The 22,868-nt window shown below is 36.4% G+C and overlaps 1 protein-coding gene across 1 annotated transcript; it reads right to left on the bottom strand.

Moving 5' to 3' along the window:
• Positions 1 to 503: 503 nt before the first annotated feature.
• ADAMDEC1 (ADAM like decysin 1) lies at positions 504 to 21,264 on the bottom strand. Its single transcript, XM_027087965.1, has 14 exons — positions 21,081 to 21,264; positions 20,730 to 20,848; positions 20,099 to 20,175; positions 11,965 to 12,043; positions 10,477 to 10,553; positions 9,112 to 9,298; positions 8,867 to 8,926; positions 8,107 to 8,178; positions 7,474 to 7,643; positions 7,030 to 7,111; positions 6,186 to 6,316; positions 5,048 to 5,225; positions 1,924 to 2,007; positions 504 to 694 (listed from the first exon to the last, which is right to left on the bottom strand). Exons 1-13 carry the CDS (start codon positions 21,166 to 21,168, stop codon positions 1,927 to 1,929), a joined length of 1,401 nt encoding a protein of 466 aa, XP_026943766.1. The 5' UTR covers positions 21,169 to 21,264; the 3' UTR covers positions 504 to 694; positions 1,924 to 1,926.
• Positions 21,265 to 22,868: the final 1,604 nt, after the last annotated feature.

Genomic DNA, 22,868 nt, shown 5'->3' with positions numbered 1-22,868 from the left:
GCATTCCTTGGTGGCTAAATTCCAGTGTAAGCAATGCAGACTTCTTCAAATTAATATTAAATGTGATGGTGAAAGGATTACACATGACAAAATTAAAAATGCTTAATAAGGGGCTTCCCTGGTGGCACAGTGGTTGAGAGTCCGCCTGCCGATGCAGGGGACACGGGTTCGTGCCCCGGTCCGGGAAGATCCCACATGCCGCGGAGTGGCTGGGCCCGTGAGCCATGACCGCTGAGCCTGTGCGTCCAGAGCCTGTGCTCCGCAATGGGGGAGGCCACAACAGTGAGAGGCACGCGTACCGCAAAAAAAAAAAAAAAAAAAAAGTGGGGTTAAAACACATGTTACTTAACAGTTTACAATTCTGAATTGAGCCTGCATAATTCAGCAGAACATTTTGAGGTGTTTTAGTCAAAGGCTAATTTCTTTTGTTCTCCAAAGAACAGAGCTAAACAACAGCTTCAGGGTCCTTAAAAATACACTAAAGATCAGGCTTAGAAAACATGCAGCTTCTCTAAATACATTTATTGACCTGTTGGCTGGAGTGGTAAAACTATAGGAAGCATAATGACAAGTGAAAAGCAAAATATATCTCAGGGCAACCATGAGAATATGCAAGATTCCTGGCATGTTTAGATTTCTTGATTCTTGTCCTGGCAAGTAGCATCTCAATGAAGTGGATTTTTGGATTCATTCTCTGATCAAAAGAAAAAAGTTGGAAGCCATGGTTATTATAAATTATAAAATATTATGTAATAATAATAAATATTTATAGAATTTTAAAAATGCTAACAACCCTACTGAAAGGCAATATCATTAGCTTCATTTTACAGGTGAGAAAACTAATTAAATAACTTAGCTTAAAGTCCCTAGTTTGGGGAAGAACTAAGAAAAGAATTGAAGTTTCCTGAGTCCAAGTCCAATTTTCTTTCCATGATACTAAATTGCCAATCTTGCCCAGTAATGGGGCATGCCCACCTATCATCCCAAGCCCCTAAAGAGTTGAATGGATGTTTGCTGTGACGCTATGCTTCTGGTCACTGTGATAGAGGAAGAAAATGGGCCTAATGTCTAGCATTCCCTGCAGAGTGGATCACACCAGGGGTTCAGCTGAGTGCAATGATGCTTGGTGAGAGAATTAATGATGTTCCTCATCTTATGACCCCTCTGATCCTTTCCTTGAGGAAGTTATAGTCAATGGTTTTTGAGTCGATTATCCACTTTATAATCTCTCTGCAGTTTCCGTCCCAGAAAAAATTCAGGAAATTCAGGAAAGGGTGGGGATTTGTAAGAATAACTCCTTTAATATAATTTATCCTGAACCTTTCCCCTATTTATAACTTTTTGTTCTTGTTGCCATTTTTAGATTTGGAGACTGTTTTTCACTGAAAGGAATATATTCAGAACAATTAGGTTTCCTAGTATAACTTATGTAGGAGTGTGTAAAACACAAAAATAATAAGTGAATTATGAATTATTGAGGCATTTTGAAAGGAATAAAATTGCTAAATCTTGTAGTGTGTTCTTAAATGTTATTTTCTGACTACGCTGCAAGTTTCCATGATCAGCACTTAAGAACAAAATTTGCTCTTCAATTGAGACCTTTTTAAATAAAATTTCCTGTCATATTACTTTATATTAAACTTATAACTAATAGAAACTTATACAAATTTTAGCACAGATTCCAGCAGTCCTGATCTAGTAGGTGATAAAGTAGCCACTTTTCTCATTACTATATTAGTATACGCACAACTCTGAGTTATTTATGTTCATATTGATGGCTTTTTTCATTTCTGAAACTGAGTCATTTAAAAAATGTAAAATAAATTGTGTTTTAGTGTATTGTAGAACTCAGTGTCACATCTTTCTTAAATCACATAGAAGTATGAAAATATTTGGAAACAAAGAAAGAAAAAAAAGTCTTACGTGTTATGGTTTACTGTTTTTTCCACAGTCAGCTTCAGGTTTTAACATACAGGTCATGGCGTCACAGCAAGGATTGGCACATTCCTTTAAAGCACACACACAATGTGAAAGTGGGTTCAAGTATTTTTTTTACTGTAGACTAGGTGCACAGAATTCTGGTACAAGATGACAGTGAAATTTCACTTTCTAAACTAAATTACTCTGCTATACAAATTCTAATGGAAATGACCAAGGAAATTTAATAATAGAAAAAATGCTGAGTAGTGAAAACTACCTCCTAAAAGGACAAAAATAGAATTATCCAAGAATTATCCCAAATAAATTTGCCCACGTGGTATTACATGTAAGTTAATTTAAAAGCTCAAAGGACAATATTTCTATACTATTCAAACAGCTTGAAGATAGAGAAAAAAATTTTCTTAATCCTCAATTCATTTTACCAAGCCTGCATAATTTCGATAATGAGATTTGGTAATGAATATACACATACATACTATTCTCATTTATGAATATAAATCCAAAAACTTGAATAAAATATTAGTAAAACACTAGCTTATTAATATAACAACTCTCTATTACAAACTATGCAGGGTTTTTTTTGTCACCAAAAATGCAAGAGTGACTCAGCTCTACAGAATAAAGTAATATAATCCATCATATTAAAAGGCTAAGGGGAGAAAACAACTAATATTATAGTGATAGATGGCAAAAATTAGTACAAATTAGGTAGCCATTATTTACTTATTTAAGCATATATTAGTAAACTATGAACAGAATTATGCATCATTATGATAAAATCTATCTGATGAATAGCAAAAATATATTCAATAATATAAACTATAAGACAGGAATTATTTATAAGCTATGTAAAGCAACTATACTCCAATAAAAAGTAATTTAAAAAAGTTACTCATAGGCTATATCTTAATGTAAATTCTGACAAATGCTATGAGTGAAAAAATACATGAAAGTATAATAATTGGAACATAAAATCACACTTTCATTATTCATATTGGTACAATTCTTGACCTAGGAAAAAAAGAGAGGATCAACTCTAAAAACTTTGAATGAGTCACTAAGATAGCTGTTTAAGATAACAATAAAATAACATCAAGAACACTAATAAATTAGAACCTAAATAAAAAAGAAAACATTACACATATTAATAGCAAAAAGAAAAAATTGAAAATACTTCAAAATAAACTTTCAAAATGTGCAAGAACTTCATGAAGAACATTTTATATAACTTCCCTGAAAAACTTCAAAGGCAACTTGTCTTTTAAGACAATACTTAATATTGTGAAAATGCCAGTGGCCTTCAGAGTGAATTATGAATTTAACACGTTTCAACCAGAATCTCAATTGTATTTGTGGGCAAGTTGACAAAAAAAAAATACTGGGAGTTTTATAGAAGAATGAACACTGGATAATTGCTATGTAAACACTGCCAAAAAAAAAAAAGCCAGTGAAGAAATTTTCTATTAAAGATATTAAAGTGTGTTACATAGTTACAGTCATTAAAATAGCATTTCAGTTGTGTGATAATATCTAGACAGATAGATAGAATGATTATTTTTTAAATCCAGAAAAATACCTGCATATATACATAAAAATAATAAAATAGCATATAAGATCATGGAAAACTGGATTTTTCACTAAAGGATACTATATAAAGTATATATACACTACTTTTTGGATAAGAAAACAGTTGTTTAAAAATTCAGTTGTTTGTAAGCTTGAACTCTCTCTCTGATTTTATTCAACTGTAGAAGAAGAAAATCAACAAGATATGGAAAAAGTATAGCAGTTGGATGATATACTTAAAGAATATTAGATATTATACATCATATATAGTAGTTTCTCTCTCTCCTCTCCTCCTCCCTTCTCTCCCTCTGTTTTTTGTAGGTGTGTCTGTATGTACCGAATACACGTTATTTACCTGCTGAAATTAGAAATAGTAAGGATTGTGAACAACTTCAATGATCTTCCACCCAAGAAACCACATGGGAATGTAAGGAAGTAAGAATGAGATAAACATAAGTCTAACTTATTGTAGGGTATCACGTCATTTGTAAAATTTCATATCTCATTATAATTAAGAGAATATTTGCAATATTCTTTACAAATGATTGTTGCACCATGTAAACTTTTAATATAATTCAATAGCTTAAAATTTTTGAATAAATAAACTCAGGCATAGAGAGATTACATGCCTTCCCCATTGTCATAGAGCCTCTTAAAGTAATGGATAAGTCTTGGGTTGCAGTAGGCTTCACCAATTACTAGCTTTGTATCCTTGGATCTAGTTACTTAAATTTTCTGCGTCTCACTTCTTTTCTAAATTGGGAAAATAACAAACCTATTTTGTAGATTTGTTGTGAGTAATAAGGAGATTGTGATTATAAAAGCATTTTGCAGATTGACACATAAAAATTCTCTTCAAATAGTAACTCATTTTCTCAATCTTAAAAGTAAAAGAAGATTGCTAAGAAAATAGAATGCTTTCTTTTAGAAACCCAATCTGGGATTGCTAGTAAACATTCTATCAGAGACATTCTTTAGAGTGCACTGATGCCTTGAAGGGGTCAGATTTTTATGAAGATTAGCAGAAGTATAGTAATTATCTTAGACGTTCTACGTTAACCCATTTTCTACAGGTTTGTGTGATTTTTCTTTTTTCTCCTGTTTTAATTTCTCCTCGTTTACACACTGGTTTGATGAGAGAAGGCCAGCACTTTTTCTATGGAGAGAACTTACTTCTAGACTTTTAATTGTTATTGCTCAACAAATGATCAGCTGTGACTTTATGTGATTTAGGAATTTCTGACTAATATATTTAGGAAAGATCATAAGTGACATGTTATAGTAATGATTTACTTCTTTACACTGAACTTCATACAATCATGTCATAAGTGTATCCTGGCTTTGAAATGCTTTTCAAAAGATTACTAAAAGCAGTACTGAAAATAAGTGCAAGCCTACGTTTTACTAAGATGTCAAGTTTGTCTTTAAAAAGAATTTCCAAAAAAACATTTTAAAGGAAAAAAAAGAAAAAGAAAACAGTATAATTCTTATGCAACAATAACTCTTTAGTAAAATTTTTAAACCGTGGATATTTTCATACCTCAGGAGAGCCACAATCACAGACTTCTCCTACTTCCAGAAGTTGGTTCCCACACACTGGTTTTATCATCATATTTTTAGGAACCAGTGTTTTCAGCAAGCAGCTTGGTTTTTGAGATAAAATATATTTTTTAAAATGTGAGCGACTGACTGTACTGAAATCCTTTGGGAATTTTGAACTGTAACCAGAAGAAAAATGAGACATATCATGACACACAGTGATAAGTGAACATGAGAATCTGACTTGTCTAACGATATTACGTAGTTCAATGAAAATTCCAAATTTAGTATAAATGGACCATGTTATATGTGGAGCTTCATAGAGCAGGCATACTCTGCTGGTTGAAAAATTCTTTTCCTAGACACCCAGTTGTAGAGTTGGAAGAATTTAAATTCCCGTGTGGATTCACTTCTGTCCTAAAGGGCAGCAGTGATGAGCCTCGCCATTTGTTATCATTCACTCATCTCGCCGAGGGCTAAGAGGTAGGCGATAATAACAATGAATAGTGAAAGGAAATAATTGCAGAATTAGAGGTTCTATGGACATATTTATCTATTTATGAACACTTCAAAAGCAAGGTATGTTTTTTCATTTTTCTATCCCAGGTCCTTGCAAAGTGCCTGGAATTAAAAGGCAACTATTAATAACATAAAAATGAATTGATTGGTGATGGGGATTTATAAGGATGTTGTCATCATCTTAATTAGATAAATATTTTTAGAAAATATATTATTTTAAGCTAAAATTATTTTAAGTTAAAATAACATGATCACTATACTTATAAACTCTATCTTGGCATATTTGGAGATCTTAAATAATGAACTCTGCTAGCTGGTAAATCCTATACATCAAGAAGCTGGAGGGTGGGGATTTCCCTGGCAGTCCAGTGGTTAAGGCTCTGCACTTCCAATGCAGGGGGCACGGGTTTGATCCCTTGTTGGGGAGCTAAGATCCCACATGCTGTGCGGTGTGGCCAAAAAAAAAAAAAAGAAAAAGAAAAGAAAAAAGAAGCTGGAGGGTGAATTAGCAGGAAACAGCCCTACATAAAAAAAAAAAATTTTCCATCCAACTATATAGGCTGCATCTGAATTCTTTGGGATTTAAGAAATATTTTTTCTCTAGGGTGACAAGGGCTCACCTCAGATATTCATTCATCACACAACTCCCAGAGAGACACTTGGTGTTATATGGAACATCAGGCATACCGAGGGCATGACCCAACTCATGTGCCATCACTCCTGCAAGAGAGACACTATTCTTTCTCTTACCCTGGAAAAAGAATAGAAATATCTATTACTTCTGATTTTATTCAGTTATTTGTTAATTTTTGCCAATGTTCAGTGTTACAAAAAAATAGTTTGACAGATGAAAATTATTGAATCATTGAGCTTCTTGCCCTGTCATTGGTTATTGAAAATTGTTGCATAAACATTTGAAATGATTGCCTCCTGGGAATCTAACCATTGAGCCAGTGCTCAATCAATATTTGCTGAATTAATGATGAATTCTTGATAAACCATGGTTAAATTATGGTAATTCCATTCTTTATAAGAAGTACTAAAATACAACATAGTATATACTCAAAGACCTCCAAAAACTATTGCCGTGATGCCTATGACATTGGTAGTGTTTGGCCATATGACACCAGCATGCACTTTGTCTGACCTTCCTGGCCATAGATACTAGGGATGATTAATTTGAAGTTGCCTTGGGCCCCAGAGGGCACCTGGATTCCCTTTATGTCCTGTCTTCCTGTTCTCATTCACTAACACAAACTAAAGAATGAAACCTCTGGGATAGTCAATGTAAAGAGATATTCTGTTTCATAATCCAAGGAATCTTCAGTGTAGTGATCTAGCAGGAGGTTCATTTCTACTTTTATTTACTGACTCAGAAAATGCACATTGTGCTAACTCTGAATAAGACATTGTGCTTGTCTTCCTGGAGGTTATAGAACCTCATGGAGCTATATTTTTACAAACCTCAATAACGGCAACAGACGATGGGGAACACAAGGAATTCAAGGCTGCCAGTGCTGTAATTCGATTTTTGAAGCCAACTCCACTGTGTGAAAGTTACAGGCACATTGTCACAATTTGAATCTTTGGAACCATCAGCTTTTTTCAACTCTGTTTGAGATTTCCCTAGTTCCCCTATCCTTTTCATATTCATGAGGCCCCCGAAAAGCTTCTGCTGTTCTATAGCATTATAATGACCACAGATGGCTATCCCACATCCAAGAGTCGATTTTAGTGTTCTGACATGGGTCTCCAATAATCTCACAGGTGAACTGCTATTAGTAGAACTTTAGGCTCTCTGACAACTGATCAGGGAGGTAGAATTGAACAGGAATGTCTGCCAAGAAACATTTGGGATAACTATCTTCTCTGCCAAAATAGGCCTGGCCCTGTCCAGCGTGTGCTCACGTGAGTAGCTGAGCGTGGTCATGGATCTTCATCTTCCCCAGGTTAGAACGATGCCAATTCAGAAAGTTTTCAAAGGTGACAGCTGTGTTGGGTACCACGTTTATCTTATCACCATCAGACCAGACTTCCATACCTATCAAGACCACTTGAACATCTATGGTATTATACATCTGTGGAAAGAACATTTTTCTTCATGAAAATGTTTGAGATTTCTGTTTTTAAAAGTTTTGATTGAAGTATAGTTGATTTACAATGTGTTAATTTCTGTTGTACAGCAAAGTGACTCAGTTGTATATATATATTCTTTTTCATATGCTTTTCCATTATGGTTTATCCCAGGATATTGAATATAGTTTCCTGTGCTATATAGTAGGAGAGATTTCTTTAGTATTTTAGATATTTTACTGACCACAAGTGATGCATAAATGTATCCGAATTTTGAAAATAGAAAACCTAGAAGTTGCCTTTTCTACAGTATATGTGATTTTACCTTGATGTTGATCATATCTGCTAAATTTCCCAAAACTGCTGGCCTTAAGCCATTGTGACTCTCCCAGCTCCTTATTTGGTGAACACATAGGGAAGCCCTAAGCTCCTGTGTGGAAATATATGTTTAGAGAACAAATATCTTACCACATTGAGTAGGTTTATCACATCAAACAGAAAGCTTCTTATCAAAGTTACATTCCTATTATACATGTTATACTGTAAAACAGAAAATGCAAAGAGTAATTAAAACCACAAATTAAAATGAGAAAGCTGATGGGGTACAGGATTTTACATTCTAAGAAAAATTACACGTTTCAATGTAAATAAATGTCTGTTCATTCCACGTCTATCTTATATAAGAATCTATTTCAACAAATTCTAATTCAAATGTAAGACGTTTTTGGCAGGAGAACAATTTGGCATTCATATAAAATTTCAATTCAAACTAAGTTAAATAAATCAAATTAATTTCAGTGTTTTTAAACCAATTTAATATTATTAAAATTTGGTTATAAAGCAGTATTTGAGAGAAGCACAGATTCTAGTATTTTTGAGCATATGAACATAATTTGTAAAGTACAGATAGTTTTATGTCTATATGTATTATAGTGAGAACTTTAAAAAGATATTAATAACCCATTCTTTTATGTTTCTAGTTATTGTGGTTGTTTTACTGTTGCTATCTGGCATTAAGTATATTTCCAATATCTGAATATTTTGGCAGAAGATTTTAAAGGGGGGGATGAATGAAAACTATTTTTGACAAAGCAGGTAGAACAGACAAGACAATCAGGTGGACAGGCTTTGTATTTTCAGCTAGAATAGTTTATTGCTTGTGTCCACTTGATAAGAAAACTTAAAAGTTGACTTAACTGGCCAAAAAGTACTTATATTTCATACTCACAAAGGCATTATCCAGCACCAAAAAGAGATCGATGTATTTCTTAGCCTGAAGAAAGTCTTTCTTTACAAAGAGTGAAAGAACATTGTTAATATCTTCAACCTAAGAGATTAAAAAGCTTACAAAGAGATTTAAATAAGTAAAGAAGGGTTGGGCTTTACTCATACGAGTCATTGCTGGGCTGCTGGGTGCACCAGTATTTCATACATCATTGCTGAAATGAATGTTGGTCGGAAAGCTGCACTCACCTTTGGCCTTTTGAGTGACCTTGAGGTTCGAATAAGGCCCTGTTTCCTGCCAACATTTCTTACACCACAGGTGTGATTAGCTGGGTCTAGCTCCTCCTGGTTGTATATGAGGACAGCATGTTCTTCTTGGTCTGTGCTTTTCAAAGGCTTTATCATGTATCTCTGATTGTGATGTGTGAAGTATCCCCTGCGAGATACAGAGGCTCATATTTCAAGATTGTCTCCCAGAGTCACATCCACTGACCAGAGTGTGGAGGGATACCTCTCCCTCAATCCCAAACTCACACATAGAGTTTTCATTTGTAGGCCTTGCAGCTAACTTTTGCTAACTTAAATTGTACTCAGTATTTGTCAGTACTAAAATAGAGCCTATTTTAATTACCTAGAGAATTCTGAACAAGAAGTACTAAGATGAAGCTATCCCAAAGAATTTGGAATTTACACCATAGTTTATTTTCACATTTAGCAAATATTTCTTGGCAGTTCCCAGACATATAATGGAAAATGCAGTAAAGGCATGTTTAGATACCAAGAACCCCAGAAGAGAGAAAGAATGATGAGCAGATCAGCCAGAGGAACAGTTTATAATTAGTATTAACTTAAAGATTTTCTCTTCTTAGAAGGAAAATTAGTTCAGAAATACAAAGTAAATCCATATGATGGAATATTAGAAAGCCAACACAGCTGTTAAAAATTACATCTATGAAGGTATTTTATGATCTGGGAAAAGGCTTATGATGTCATGTGGTATGTCCCAGGTTGGCAGAAGAATCATGTATATTTTATTTCATATTTCAATCATGTAAAAGATATATTTGTCTATATGCATAAAAGGCAGCAACCATGACAAAATATTAATAATAGCGATACACAGAGGTAAAATTTTATGGTGGATAGTTTCGTATTTGTGCTTTCTCACACGTTAAAAATTTTCCCTAATTGGCAAGAATTATTTTAGTAAACAGAAATACCACACAGACAGACACACACACATACCCATACACACAAACTTCTAAAAATTATGTTCAACCATGACAATTGCAGGGTAGAATCTTTAAGAAAATGAAACAGGTGGTTTTGGGGAGTGAGTGGTAGAGTGGGTGATAAACATGAAAATGGATCCAGATATCATCAAGCTCCAGAATGTAGTACTTGTTTAAAAATTGTTAACTTTAACTGTTACTAGAACCACAGATGATGAGTGCAAGGATGATACATTATTCTTCACTTTAACCACATTTATTCAACATTTTATCAATGGAGACAATTTTACCAGGATAGTAAGAAGATATGGTGTTCAGAAAGACTCAACCTTGTGTAACAAAATGGTGCTTGATGTTTAACATTTTTGCAAGTGGCACTCACCTCAGCCCATCACAAGTACAAATGCTGGCAACAGAATCCTTTTCATTTAGGACGTGTCCTTTATAGTAGCAGTGTTCCTAAGGTTGAAAAAAATGTGTTTGGTTTTTTTAACTACAAAAGTAAACATATCACAGTTGTGTTGAAAGCTCTTATCTTGAATATGTAGGAAAGTTCTTCAAGTAGTGGCTGTGGACAGACCAGCTCCCAGAAACAAAAACATTGAGAACCTCAGCGGTTTCATGAACTACTCCATGGGGAATTTGAATCTAAATGCACTCATGGCAAGAGTGGATGCTGCATTTGAGAAGTAGCCAGTTCCCCCATGGGATCTATAGCACTCCCCAAGAGCTCTCAGGTTTGAGTGTCAACTTTTGAGAATATAGTTCCCTTATGCAAGCTCCACTGTGCATCACATATCAATAAAATGAGGTATTCATTTTTCCAGATTCTAGAGTCCTCAGGGGGCCACATCACCACTCCTGAGCCCCTCAGACTAACTGGTCCAACTCATTATTTTAACTAGTGTGTTAGTGGCATCCCTTTACCAGCATCCGAAGCCCAGAGAATTTATCTACAACTAGAGATTCACACATGGTTGGCGCTTCGTAGAAGCAAAGTAATGGGTCACTTATGTAGAATGATCCAGGAAAGCTAATGAATAAACTCTTGCTCAAAATAAACTGACTTGCCTCAGGGTCTGAAAATCCATCTGTGTCTTTCTTTCCTTTGTAAGAAACCTTGTCATCATAAACATTTTCTTATAGACGACTTGGAAAAGGTACCACATTAAGATATCACTGGCCATTCACACTTGAGCATGAATAAATTTATCAGATATTTTCCCCAGAGGTCAATGTTAGCAACAATCCAGACATCCATGAAATGAGAGTCTTGACTTGAGAAGGGAATGGAGAGTCATTCTGTGGCATAAGTCTTGTCTGTTTTTTTATAGAAACATAGATATTTGGGGCACCATGGGTGGCTCTGAGAAACTCGCTTAGCTTGGTAATACTCTATGAATGAGTCTTTTTATATTCTCTTCCTGTTTTCCTCTTGGCCTTGATTCTCTATGTCTGATATCTATACCTTGGCATTATTCATATGATGGTAGTTTAACCAGATAAAAAATTATATTAATTAAATAATATACCTTTTCTGATCTCAGGATAAATGCATATATCATTAGGAAACAGTAAACAGCGACATGACCTTTCAAGTACCTAGGGGACAATATTTCTAACCTATTGATAAGATGGTTTAAGGGAAAGCAGACTTTTGGTTGCTTCTAAAAATGCAACACTTGGAAGCCTCCTACTACTCCTATCTTTTAAAAAAGATACAATTTTTTTCATCTGTTATCTCATTGGTCTTAGATGAGCATCCTGTTTTCAAGTCCTTTAATTTTTTTTAAGTTGCCCTTGAACCTATGAATCTTATGATGTAAGCAGCAGATCCAAGTAAGAGTCCCAGAAAGCATTTGGAACCTACCATGTTCTGAGGGCTTGTTGTGATTTTCTCTCCTCTGGGTGAGTAATATGTTTCAAGGTAGTCTGGCCCCAGGAGATGCCTGTAGAGAGCAGAAAGCTGCATGATACTCTCATGGTGGTAGTAAAGGCTAATATTCCTGTAAGATCATCAGTACTAAAGGAATGATAATGTCTACAGTGAGAAAGAGCTGGCATTCTGACCACTGGTCCTTTTCCAACATCAGAAGTCTGCTCCTGAAGCAAACCAAAGCATTAGTTATACCTCTTAGATCTGAGGAAAGAAATACCCTGAAATACTTTTCTGATAGGAAAATCACATAGGAATTTTTCTACCTTCAAATGGATTATTTTGGGATTCTTTGAACCAAGGATATAGCCTCCAAAGGATCTCTGTAGGGTGTTGGGTCGTAAATATACATGAAGGACCATTGCTTTCAGGGAGAAGTTTACTGACTATTATAGAACTTGGTGGAGCCCCATACCCTGGGATCTATCTCAAACTTGTGTGCCCTGAATGAGCATTAGATATATGTTATTATAAAAGTAATGGAGGAGAGGACCTTCAAGATGGCAGAGGAGCAAGACGGGGAGATCACCTTCCTCCCCCAAAATACATCAAAAATACATCTACATGTGGAACAACTCCTACAGAACACCTACTGAATGCTGGCAGAAGACCACAGACTCCCCAAAAGGCAAGAAACTCCCCACGTACCTGGGTAGGGCAAAAGAAAAAACTGACACAAAAGAATAGGGACAGGACCTGCACTTCTGGGAGGGAGCTATGAAGGAGGAAAAATTTCCACATACTAGGAAGTCCCTTTGCAGGCAGAGACTGTGGGTGGCAGAGGGGGGAAGCTTCAGAGCCACAGAGGAGAGTGCAGGAACAAGGGTGCAGAGGGCAAAGTGGAGAGATTCCCCCACAGAGGATCGGCACCGACCAGCACTCACCAGCCTGAGAGGCTTCTCTGCTCACCCGCTGGGGTGGGTGAGGGCTGGGAGCTGAGGCTCCAGCTTCAGAGTTCAGACCCAAGGGAGAGGACTGGGGTTGGCTGCGTGAACACAGCCTGAAGGGGGCTAGTGTGCCACAGCTGTCCGGGAAAAAGTCTGGAGCTGCCTAAGAGTCAAGAGACCACTGTTTCAGGGTGCACGAGGAGAGGAAATTCAGAACACCACCTAAATGACCTTCAGAGATGGGCGCAAGCCACAGCTATCAGCGCAGACCCCCGAGATGGGCATGAGATGCTAAGGCTGCTGCTGCTGCCACCAAGAAGCCTGTGTGCAAGCATAGGTCACTATCCACACCTCCCCTCCTTGGAGCCTGTGCAACCCGCCACTGCCAGGGTCCCGTGATCCAGAGACAATTTCCCTGAGAGAACATATGACTCACCTCAGGCTGGTACAAGGTCACACTGGACTCTACCACTGCAAGCTTGCCCTGCATTCCATACCTCTCCCTCCCCCTGACCTAAGTGATCCAGAGCCCCCAAATCAGCTGCTCTTTAACCCCCTCCTGTCTGGATGAAGAACTGTTGCCAGAGGGCGACCTACATGCAGAGGCAGGAACAAATCCAAAGCTGAACCCCAGGAGCTGTGTGAACAAAGAAGAGAAAGGGAAATTTCTCTGTGCAGCCTCAGGGGCAGCGTATTAAATCTCCGCAATCAACTTGATGTACCCTGCATCTGTGGAATACATGAATACACAACTAATCATTCCAAAATTGAGGTGGTGGTCTTTAAGAGCAACTGTAGATTGGGGTTTGCTGTATGCGACTGACTAGTTTCTGATTTTTATGTTTATCTTAGTATAGTTTTTAGTGCTTCTTATCATTGGTGGATTTGTTTATTGGTTTGGTTGCTCTCGTCTTTTTCTTTCTTAATTAGAAAATTTTTAAATTTAATACTATCTTTTTATTTTTTTTAATAACTTTATTTTACTTATTCTTTTCTTTCTTTCTTTCTTTTCTCCCTTTTCTTCTGAGCCATGTGGCTGAGAGGGTCTTGGTGCTCCAGCTGGGTCTCAGACCTGAGGGGGGAGACACAAGTTCACCAGAGACCTCCTGGCTCCTCATAATATCAATTGGTGAGAGCTCCCCCAGAGATCTCCATCTCAACACTAAGACCCGGCTCCACTCAATGACCAACAAGGTCCAGCACTGGACACCCCATGCCAAACAACTGGCAAGACAGGAACACAACACCACCCATTAGCAGAGAGGCTGCCTAAAATAATAATAGATTCACAGACACCCCCAAACACAACACTGGATGTGGTCCTGCCCACCAGAAAGAAAAGATCCAGCCTTATAGACCAGAGAGCACAGGCACCAGTCTCCTCCACCAAGAGCCTACACAAACCACTGAAACAACCTTACCCACTGGGGGCAGACACCAAAAACAATGGGAACTACGAACCTGAAGACTGTGAAAAGGAGACCCCAAACACAGTAAGTTAAGCAAAATGAGAAGACAGAGAAATACACAGCAGATGAAGGAGCAAGGTAAAAACCCACCAGACCTAACAAATGAAGAGGAAATAGGCAGTCTACCTGAAAAAGAATTCAGAGTAATGATAGTAAAGATGATCCAAAATATTGGAAATAGAATGGAGAAATACAAGAAACATTTAACAAGGGCCTAAAAGAACTAAAGAGCAAACAAACAATGATGAACAACAGAATAAATGGAATTAAAAATTCTCTAGAGGGAATCAATAGCAGAATAACTAAAGCAGAAGAACGAATAAGTGAGCTGGAAGTAAAATAGTGGAAATAACTGCTACAGAGCAGAATAAAAAAAAAAGAATGAAAAGAATTGAGGACAGTCTCAGAGACCTCTGGGACAGCATTAAACACAACATTCAAATTATAGGGGTCCCAGAAGAAAAAGAGAAAAAGAAAGAGACTGAGAAAATATTTGAAGAGATTATAGTTGAAAATTTCCCTAATATGGGAAAGGAAATAGTTAATCAAGTCCAGGAAGTGCAGAGACTCATACAGGATAAATGCAAGGAGAAACATGCCAAGACACATATTAATCAAACTATCAAAAATTAAATACAGGGCTTCACTGGTGGCGCAGTGGTTGAGGGTTCACCTGCCGATGCAGGGGACACGGGTTCGTGCCCTGGTCCAGGAAGATCCCACATGCCGTGGAGCGGCTGGGCCCATGAGCCATGGCCACTGAGCCTATGTGTCTGGAGCCTGTGCTCTGCAACGGGAGAGGCCACAACAGTGAGAGGCCCGTGTACCGCAAAAAAAAAAAAAAAAAAATTAAATACAAAGAAAAAATGTTAAAAGCAGCAAGGGAGAAGCAACAAATACCATAAGCGAGAATACCCATAAGGTTAACAGCTGATCTTTCAACAGAAACTCTGCAAGCCAGAAGGGAATGGCAGGAGATATTTGAAGTGATGAAAGGGAAAAACCTATAACCAAGATTACTCTCCACAGAAAGGATCTCATTCAGATTCGATGGAGAAATTAAAATCTTTACAGGCAAGCAAAAGCTAAGAGAATTCAGCACCACCAAACCAGCTTTACAACAAATGCTAAAGGAATTCTCTAGGCAGGAAACACAAGAGAATGAAAAGACCTACAAAAACAAACCCAAAACAATTAAGAAAATAGTAAATGGAATATACATATCTATAATTACCTTAAATGTAAATTGATTAAATGCTCCAACCAAAAGACATCGACTGGCTGAATCGATACAAAAACAAGATTTGTATATATGCTGTCTGCAGGAGACCCACTTCAGACCTAGGGACACATACTGACTGAAAGTGAAGGGATGGAAAAAGATATTCCATGTAAATGGAAATCAAAAGAAAGCTGGAGTAGCAATTCTCATATCAGACAAAATAGACTTTAAAATAAAGACTATTAGAAGAGACAAAGAAGGACACTACATAACAATCAAGGGATCAATCCAAGAAAGAAGACATAACAATTGTACATATTTTTGCACCCAACATAGGAGCACCTCAACATAAGACAAATGCTAACAGCCAGAAAAGAGGAAATCGACAGTAACACAATCATAGTAGGGGACTTTAACACCCCACTTTCACCAATGGACAGATCATCCAAAATGAAAATAAATAAGGAAACCAAGCTTTAAATGATACATTAAGCAAGATGGACTTAACTGATATTTATAGAACATTCCATCCAAAAACAACAGAATACACATTTTTCTCAAGTTCTCATGGCACATTCTCCAGGATAGATCGTATCTTGGGCCACAAATCAAGCCTTGATAAATTTAAGAAAATTGAAATCGTATCAAGTATGTTTTCCAACCACATGCTATGAGACCAGATACCAATTACAGGAAAAAAACTGTAAAAAGTACAAACACATGGAGGCTAAGCAATGCACTACTAAATATCCAACAGATCACTGAAGAAATCAAAAGGAAATCAAAGAACACCTAGAAACAAATGACAATGAAGACACGACCACCCAACTGCAGTTTGCTGCACCCAACTGCAGCAAAAGCAGTTCTAAGAGGGAAATTTATAGCAATACAATCCTACTGCAAGAAATAAGAAAAATCTCAAACAACCTAACGTTACACCTAAAGCAATTAGAGAAAGAAGAACAAAATCCCCCCAAAGTTCGCAGAAGGAAAGAAATCATAAAGATCAGATGAGAAATAAATGAAAAAGAAAGAAGGAAACAACAGCAAACTTCAATAAAATTAGAAGCTGGTTCTTTGAGAAGATAAACAAAATTGATAAAACACTAGCCAGACTCATCAAGAAAAAAAGGGAGAAGACTCAAATCAACAGAATTAGAAATGAAAAAGGAGAAGTAACAACTGATCCTGCAGAAATACAATGAATCATGAAGGATTACTATAAGCAACTGTATGCCAGTAAAATGGGCAACCTGGAAGAAATGGACAAATTCTTAGAAAAGCACAACCTTCTGAGACTGAACCAGGAAGAAATAGAAAATATAAACAGACCAATCACAAGCATAGAAATTGAAACTGTGATGAAAATTCTTCCAACAAACAAAAGCCCAGGACCAGATGGCTTCACAGGTGAATTCTATCAAACATTTAGAGAAGAGCTAACTCCCATCCTTCTCAAACTCTTCCAAAAAACTGCAGAGGAACTAACAATCCCAAACTCATTCTACGAGGCCACCATCACCCTGATACCCAAACCAGACAAAGATATCACAAAAAAAGAAAACTAGAGGCCAATATCACTGATGAACATAGATGCAAAAATCCTCAACAAAATACTAGCAAACAGAATCCAACAGCACATTAAAAGGATCATACACCATGATCAAGTGCGGTTTATCCCAGGAATGCAAGGATTCAATATATGCAAATCAATCAATGTGATATAGCATATTAAAAAATTGAAGAATAAAAACCATATGATTTTCTTAATAGATGTAGAAACAGCTTTTGACAAAATTCAACACCTGTTTATGGTAAGAACCCTCCAGAAAGTAGGCATAGAGGGAACTTACCTCAACCAAGTAAAGGCCATATATGACAAACCCACAGCCAATGTCATTCTCAATGGTGAAAAACGGAAGCCATTTCCACTAAGATCAGGAACAAGACAAGGTTGCCCACTCCCACCGCTATTATTCAACATAGTTTTGGAAGTTTTAGCCACAGCAATCAGAGAAGAAAAAGAAATAAAAGGAATCCAAATCGGAAAAGAAGTAATACTGTCACTGTTTGCAGATGACATGATACTATACAATGAGAATCGTAAAGATGCCACCAGAAAACTGCTAGAGCTAATCAATGAATTTGGTAAAGTTGCAGGATCCAAAATTAATGCACAGAAATCTCTTGCTTTCCTATACACTAGTTATGAAAAATCTGAAAGAGAAATTAAGGAAACATGCCCATTTACCATTGCAACAAAAAGAATAAAATACCTAGGAATAAAACTATCTAAGGAGACCTGTATGCAGAAAACTATAAGACACTGATAAAACATATTAAAGATGTTACAAACAGATGGAGAGATATACCATGTTCTTGGATTGGAAGAATCAACATTGTGAAAATGACTCTACTACCCAAAGCAATCTACAGATTCAATGCAATCCCTATCAAATTACCAATGGCATTTTTCACAGAACTAGACCAAAAAATTTCACAATTAGTGTTGAAACACAAAAGTCCCTGAGTAGCCAAAGCAATCTTAAGAAAGAAAAATGGAGCTGGAGGAATCAGGCTCCCTAACTTCAGACTATACTACAAAGCTACAATAATCAAGACAGTATGGGACTGGCACAAAAAAGAAATATAGATCAATGTAACAGGATAGAAAACCCAGAGGTAAACTCATGCACATATGGTCACCTTCTCTTTGGTAAAGGAGGCAAGAATATACAACGGAGAAAAGACAGCCCCTTCAATAAGTGGTGCTGGGAAAACTGGACAGCTACATGTAAAAGAATGAAATTAGAACACTCCCTAACACCACACACAAAAATAAACTCAAATTGGATTAAAGACCTAAATGTAAGGCCAGACACCATCAAACTCTTGGAGGAAAACATAGGCAGAACACTCTGTGACATAAATCAGAGCAAGATCCTTTTGACCCACCTCCTAGAGAAACGGAAATAAAAACAAAAATAAACAAATGGGACCTAATGAAACTTAAAAGCTTTTGCACAGCAAGGGAAACCATAAACAAGATGAAAAGACAACGCTCAGAATGGGAGAAAATATTTAGAAACGAAGCAACTGACAAAGAGTTAATCTCCAAAATATACAAGCAGCTCATGCAACTCAATATCAAAAAAACAGACAATGCAATCCAAAAATGGGCAGAAGACCTAAATAGATATTTGTCCAATGAAGATATACAGATTTCCAACAACATATGAAAGGATGCTCAACATCACTAATGATTAGAGAAATGCAAATCAAAACTACAATGAGATATCACCTCACACTGGTCAGAGTGGCCATCATCAAAAAATCTACAAACAATAAATGCTGGAGAGGGTGTGGAGAAAAGGGAACCCTCTTGCACTGTTGGTGGGAATGGAAATTGGTACAGCCACTATGGAGAACAGTATGGAGGTTCCTTAAAAAACTAAAAGTAGTACTACTATACAACCCCACAATCCCACTACTGGGCATACACCCTAGAAAATCATAATTCAAAAGTGTTATGTACCACAATACTCATTGCAGCAGTATTTGTAATAACCAGGACACGGAAGCAACCTAAGTGTCCATCAACAGATGAATGGATAAAGAAGATGTGGCACATATATACAATGGAATATTACTCAGCCATGAAAAGAAATGAAATTGAGTTATTTGTAGTGAGGTGGATGGACATAGAGTCTGTCGTACAGAGTGAAGTAAGTCAGAAAGAGAAGAACAAATACCATATGCTAACACATATATATGGAATCTAAAAATAAATAAATAAATAAATAATGGTTCTGAAGATCCTAGGGGCAGGACAAGAATAAAGATGCAGACGTAGAGAATGGACTTGAGGACATGGGGAGGGGGAAGGGTAAGCTGGGACGAAGTGAGAGAGTGGTATGGACATATATACTCTACCAAATGTAAAATAGATAGCTAGTGGGAAGCAGCCGCATAGCACAGGGAGATCAGCTCGGTGCTTTTGACCACCTAGATGAATGGGATAGGGAGGTTGGGAGGCAGGCACAAGAGGGAGGGTATATGGGGATATATGTATACATATAGCTGATTCACTTTGTTATACAGCTGAAACTATCACACCATTGTAAGGCAATTATAGTCCAATAAAGATGTTAAAAAAATTAAAATGCTTTACAGAACAACAGCAACAAAAAGTAATGGAAAGTCACATCAAAGGTTTCAGTTTATCTGGGTAAAAAATATTTTCAGTAAATTCCAAAAGCAGCAGGGAATCAAGTCATTCGTGCAGCTCTTTGTTTTACTCTTTGCATATAATTTCCTAGGGAAACATCAAACTTCTTAGATAATATTAACACCAACTATTAACATCTAATATTCAATATGCTTCATGTCTTCTATGTCAAATTACAGTATATAGAGTCTAAAGAAGATTTATTTTTCCACATTCTCTTAGGTATAATCCAGTGATTAGACTGTCAGGAAATACAACTTACTCGGCTTTTTGTAGGCAAAGAATGACGTCTTCTCCATTTAATATCATCTGATACTGAAGTTCATGTTCATATCTTTCCTAAAAATATGTAATAATATAATGATAATTTATATTTATGAGTCTATCTAAAATAATTATAATGATATAGGTAGCTGTATAGAATAATAATTACAAATGTAATAGTCAGAAAGTTAATATCTATGATACATTTTTAAAATGTTAATGAGATAATATGATTTCTCTATTATAGACAAAAGGCAATTCAGGGGGTCAGGAGGTGAGGGTAGGGAGAAGACATGGGTTTGGTGGGCTTGGCAAGGAATGTCTTCTCCTAGAAATACTGCCGTTCTGTCCTCTTTTTTTTTTTTTGTTCCCCCCACAGAGTTGGAGAAACACCCAAACTGTTTTATTTTTTCTGATCCAGTGTGGGAGTTAACTCCCTTCCTGCTGCTTAACGGTAAAAGCATTTAGAAAAATCCTATGCCCTCTCCTGGGCAAAGGGGAGCATTCGTGTAAATGGGCTTCAAGACTGAACTACTAGATGTTGACTGTGACATCACTTCTACTAGTAAAAAGGTCCTTTACTATCTCTTTAGATGACAGCAAAATCCCACGGTCATCCCATTGCTTACCTCTTTGCCATGCTTCTCTGTCTGGTTGTTCTGTATCTCTCTTTTGTGTAAAATGTGTAGTTTTTTAGGATGAACTACTTCATAGGGCTCTAGTTCAGGAGTCTGCTTTATGACTATTGCTAGAAAAAGAGAGGTAATACTGACAAAATATTTAAAGGTTTTTGTCGGTTGGTTTTTTGAAAGTGAGTGGAAGACAATTTCCATTGAGAAGGGAAACATTGAGAAGAACAAGTTACTCCTCCAGTTCAGCTTTGATAACAAAGAATTTTTCTTTAGTTTTCTCTCCCTATTCTGGAAAGATGTGACAATGATGAAACAATTCTTTGGAACTGTCAATATATTAGTACTTACCTTGAGCTTGAACGATGAGCCAGAGGGTGGAAAGCAGGACCAAAGACATGCTGGCTACTGTAGGTAGCTGAGACATCCCACACAACATGAAGATTTGGTCTCCCCAGCTGTCCAGTTTTATCTTCCCCTACTTCTCTTTACAAATTGAAAAAAAATAATAAAAACCTAAAACCTTCTTTGGGAGATTGAGGAATGTTTCCTAATGACACTGGGAAGTTGCTAAGAAATTGCAGTGTCAAGATCGTGAGAATGTTCCTCATTTATGAGAGGTGTTTATGTCTGTGGTTACAGCTTAAGGAGTCACATCTGGACAGCTGCTTGGCCCTGATGCTCCTATAGTAGTGGGAAAGTACCAACTGAGACAGATATGTGTGCATATGTTTACATATTCATTAAATTCAGCCATTGCTCATGCCATTCGGTAATGTTATAGAAATTGATCCATACTTTTAGAAAATATTTCAGTAGTCTGTACATATTTTGAAAAATTGGCACAGAGAAAACAATCTGTAAAACAAGCACCAGGCAAAGTTTTATAAGCTAGGATATTATAATTTCTCTGACCCTCACTTTCCTTATCTGTGAAAAGGGGATGATGATAATGATACCTACTCTAAGTTTCTTATAAAGTTCATACAAGGTAACACACACACATGCACGCACACACGTAAAACTATAAGGAAATGTGCAAATGTAAATTCTCTTGACGACAGTGCTAGCCTCAAATTATACTGCATATAAAGTATTTTTGAAACGCACTATGAGTTCTACTGAAGGAAAATAACTTTTTCTGATTACAAAAATAATACATTTTCATGGTCATAAGCATCAAATCAGTATATTGAGGGAAAGAAGTTGGTCACCCAACAGCCCAACATCAAGAAGTAACTTCTGTTAACATTTTGACAACTTATTTTCATCTCTCTTCCATGCACTAGTAAAAGAAAGGAAAAGAAAAGAAAAGAAAATTAAACTTTTTAAACTATAGTTCTTACTGTAGAAAAGGTTTGGGGAACCTGTTATTTTTTGCATAGCATTATAGCATAAACATTGTCATCCTATTGTATATTAATATGTTATTTTAATGACTTTAGAATATTGCCTTGCGTGTAATGTTTTATATGTCGTTATTTGTGTATATTTCTATGATTGATTTTCTGATTCTTTTGGATAACTTACTAGAAATGGTATTATTTAGTTAAAAAGGTAGAACAATTTGAGCTTCTTGGTACACATTGATCTGGTAATTCTCAGATAATTAGCTCCAAATTACACCCCCATTTGCAGAGTTTTCCCAATCTAAAAATCTATGCTCTTTAACTACTGAGTTCAGTTTTCACTGATACATTTGGGAGTTTGCTAGCATTGGACTGTAAGTTTTATAGTTACCTCTTCATGTTCATGCTTCTTTTTGTTCTTCTACGTTCTGTTGTGTCATTTAAGCTTTCTCTATAACTTTATATATATATATATTTGCTGGTGCAGAAGATCAACAGTCTACATATATCCTATAGTAGTTACCATTAAAATTTCACAAAATATAATCTTAACATCTCTACTGTCAAATAGTACAAGACTTTGGAATGGTGTAACTCTTATCAACATCTCACCCCTTGCCATCTTACATGTTGTTGTCAGGTATTTTAGCTCTACCGTGATTTCCACCCCTAAGTTAGTCATTATCATTAGTTTGTGTTTTATACAGATAATACTATTTGAAATTACTCACAATCATACCACCTTCTTTGCTTATAGATCCTTTTAGCATTAGTATTTTTTTTAATGTCT

Source organism: Aethalodelphis obliquidens, unplaced genomic scaffold (assembly GCF_003676395.1).
Source record: "Aethalodelphis obliquidens isolate GAN/ISIS:26980383/991018 unplaced genomic scaffold, ASM367639v1 scaffold61, whole genome shotgun sequence".
NCBI classification, from domain to species: Eukaryota; Metazoa; Chordata; class Mammalia; order Artiodactyla; family Delphinidae; genus Aethalodelphis; species Aethalodelphis obliquidens.
This window is presented reverse-complemented; position numbering and strand designations above follow the sequence as displayed.

Excerpts from the sequence above, each read along its gene's own strand:
- ADAMDEC1 (XM_027087965.1), bottom strand. The coding sequence starts at position 21,168 with ATGTTGTGTGGGATGTCTCAGCTACCTACAGTAGCCAGCATGTCTTTG. Across the intron at positions 9,299-10,476 it reads TGTACTTGTGATGGGCTGAG|GGGATACTTCACACATCACA; the intron begins GTGAGTGCCACT and ends TGTATCTCGCAG. Across the intron at positions 2,008-5,047 it reads GTGATTGTGGCTCTCCTGAG|GAATGTGCCAATCCTTGCTG; the intron begins GTATGAAAATAT and ends TGTGCTTTAAAG.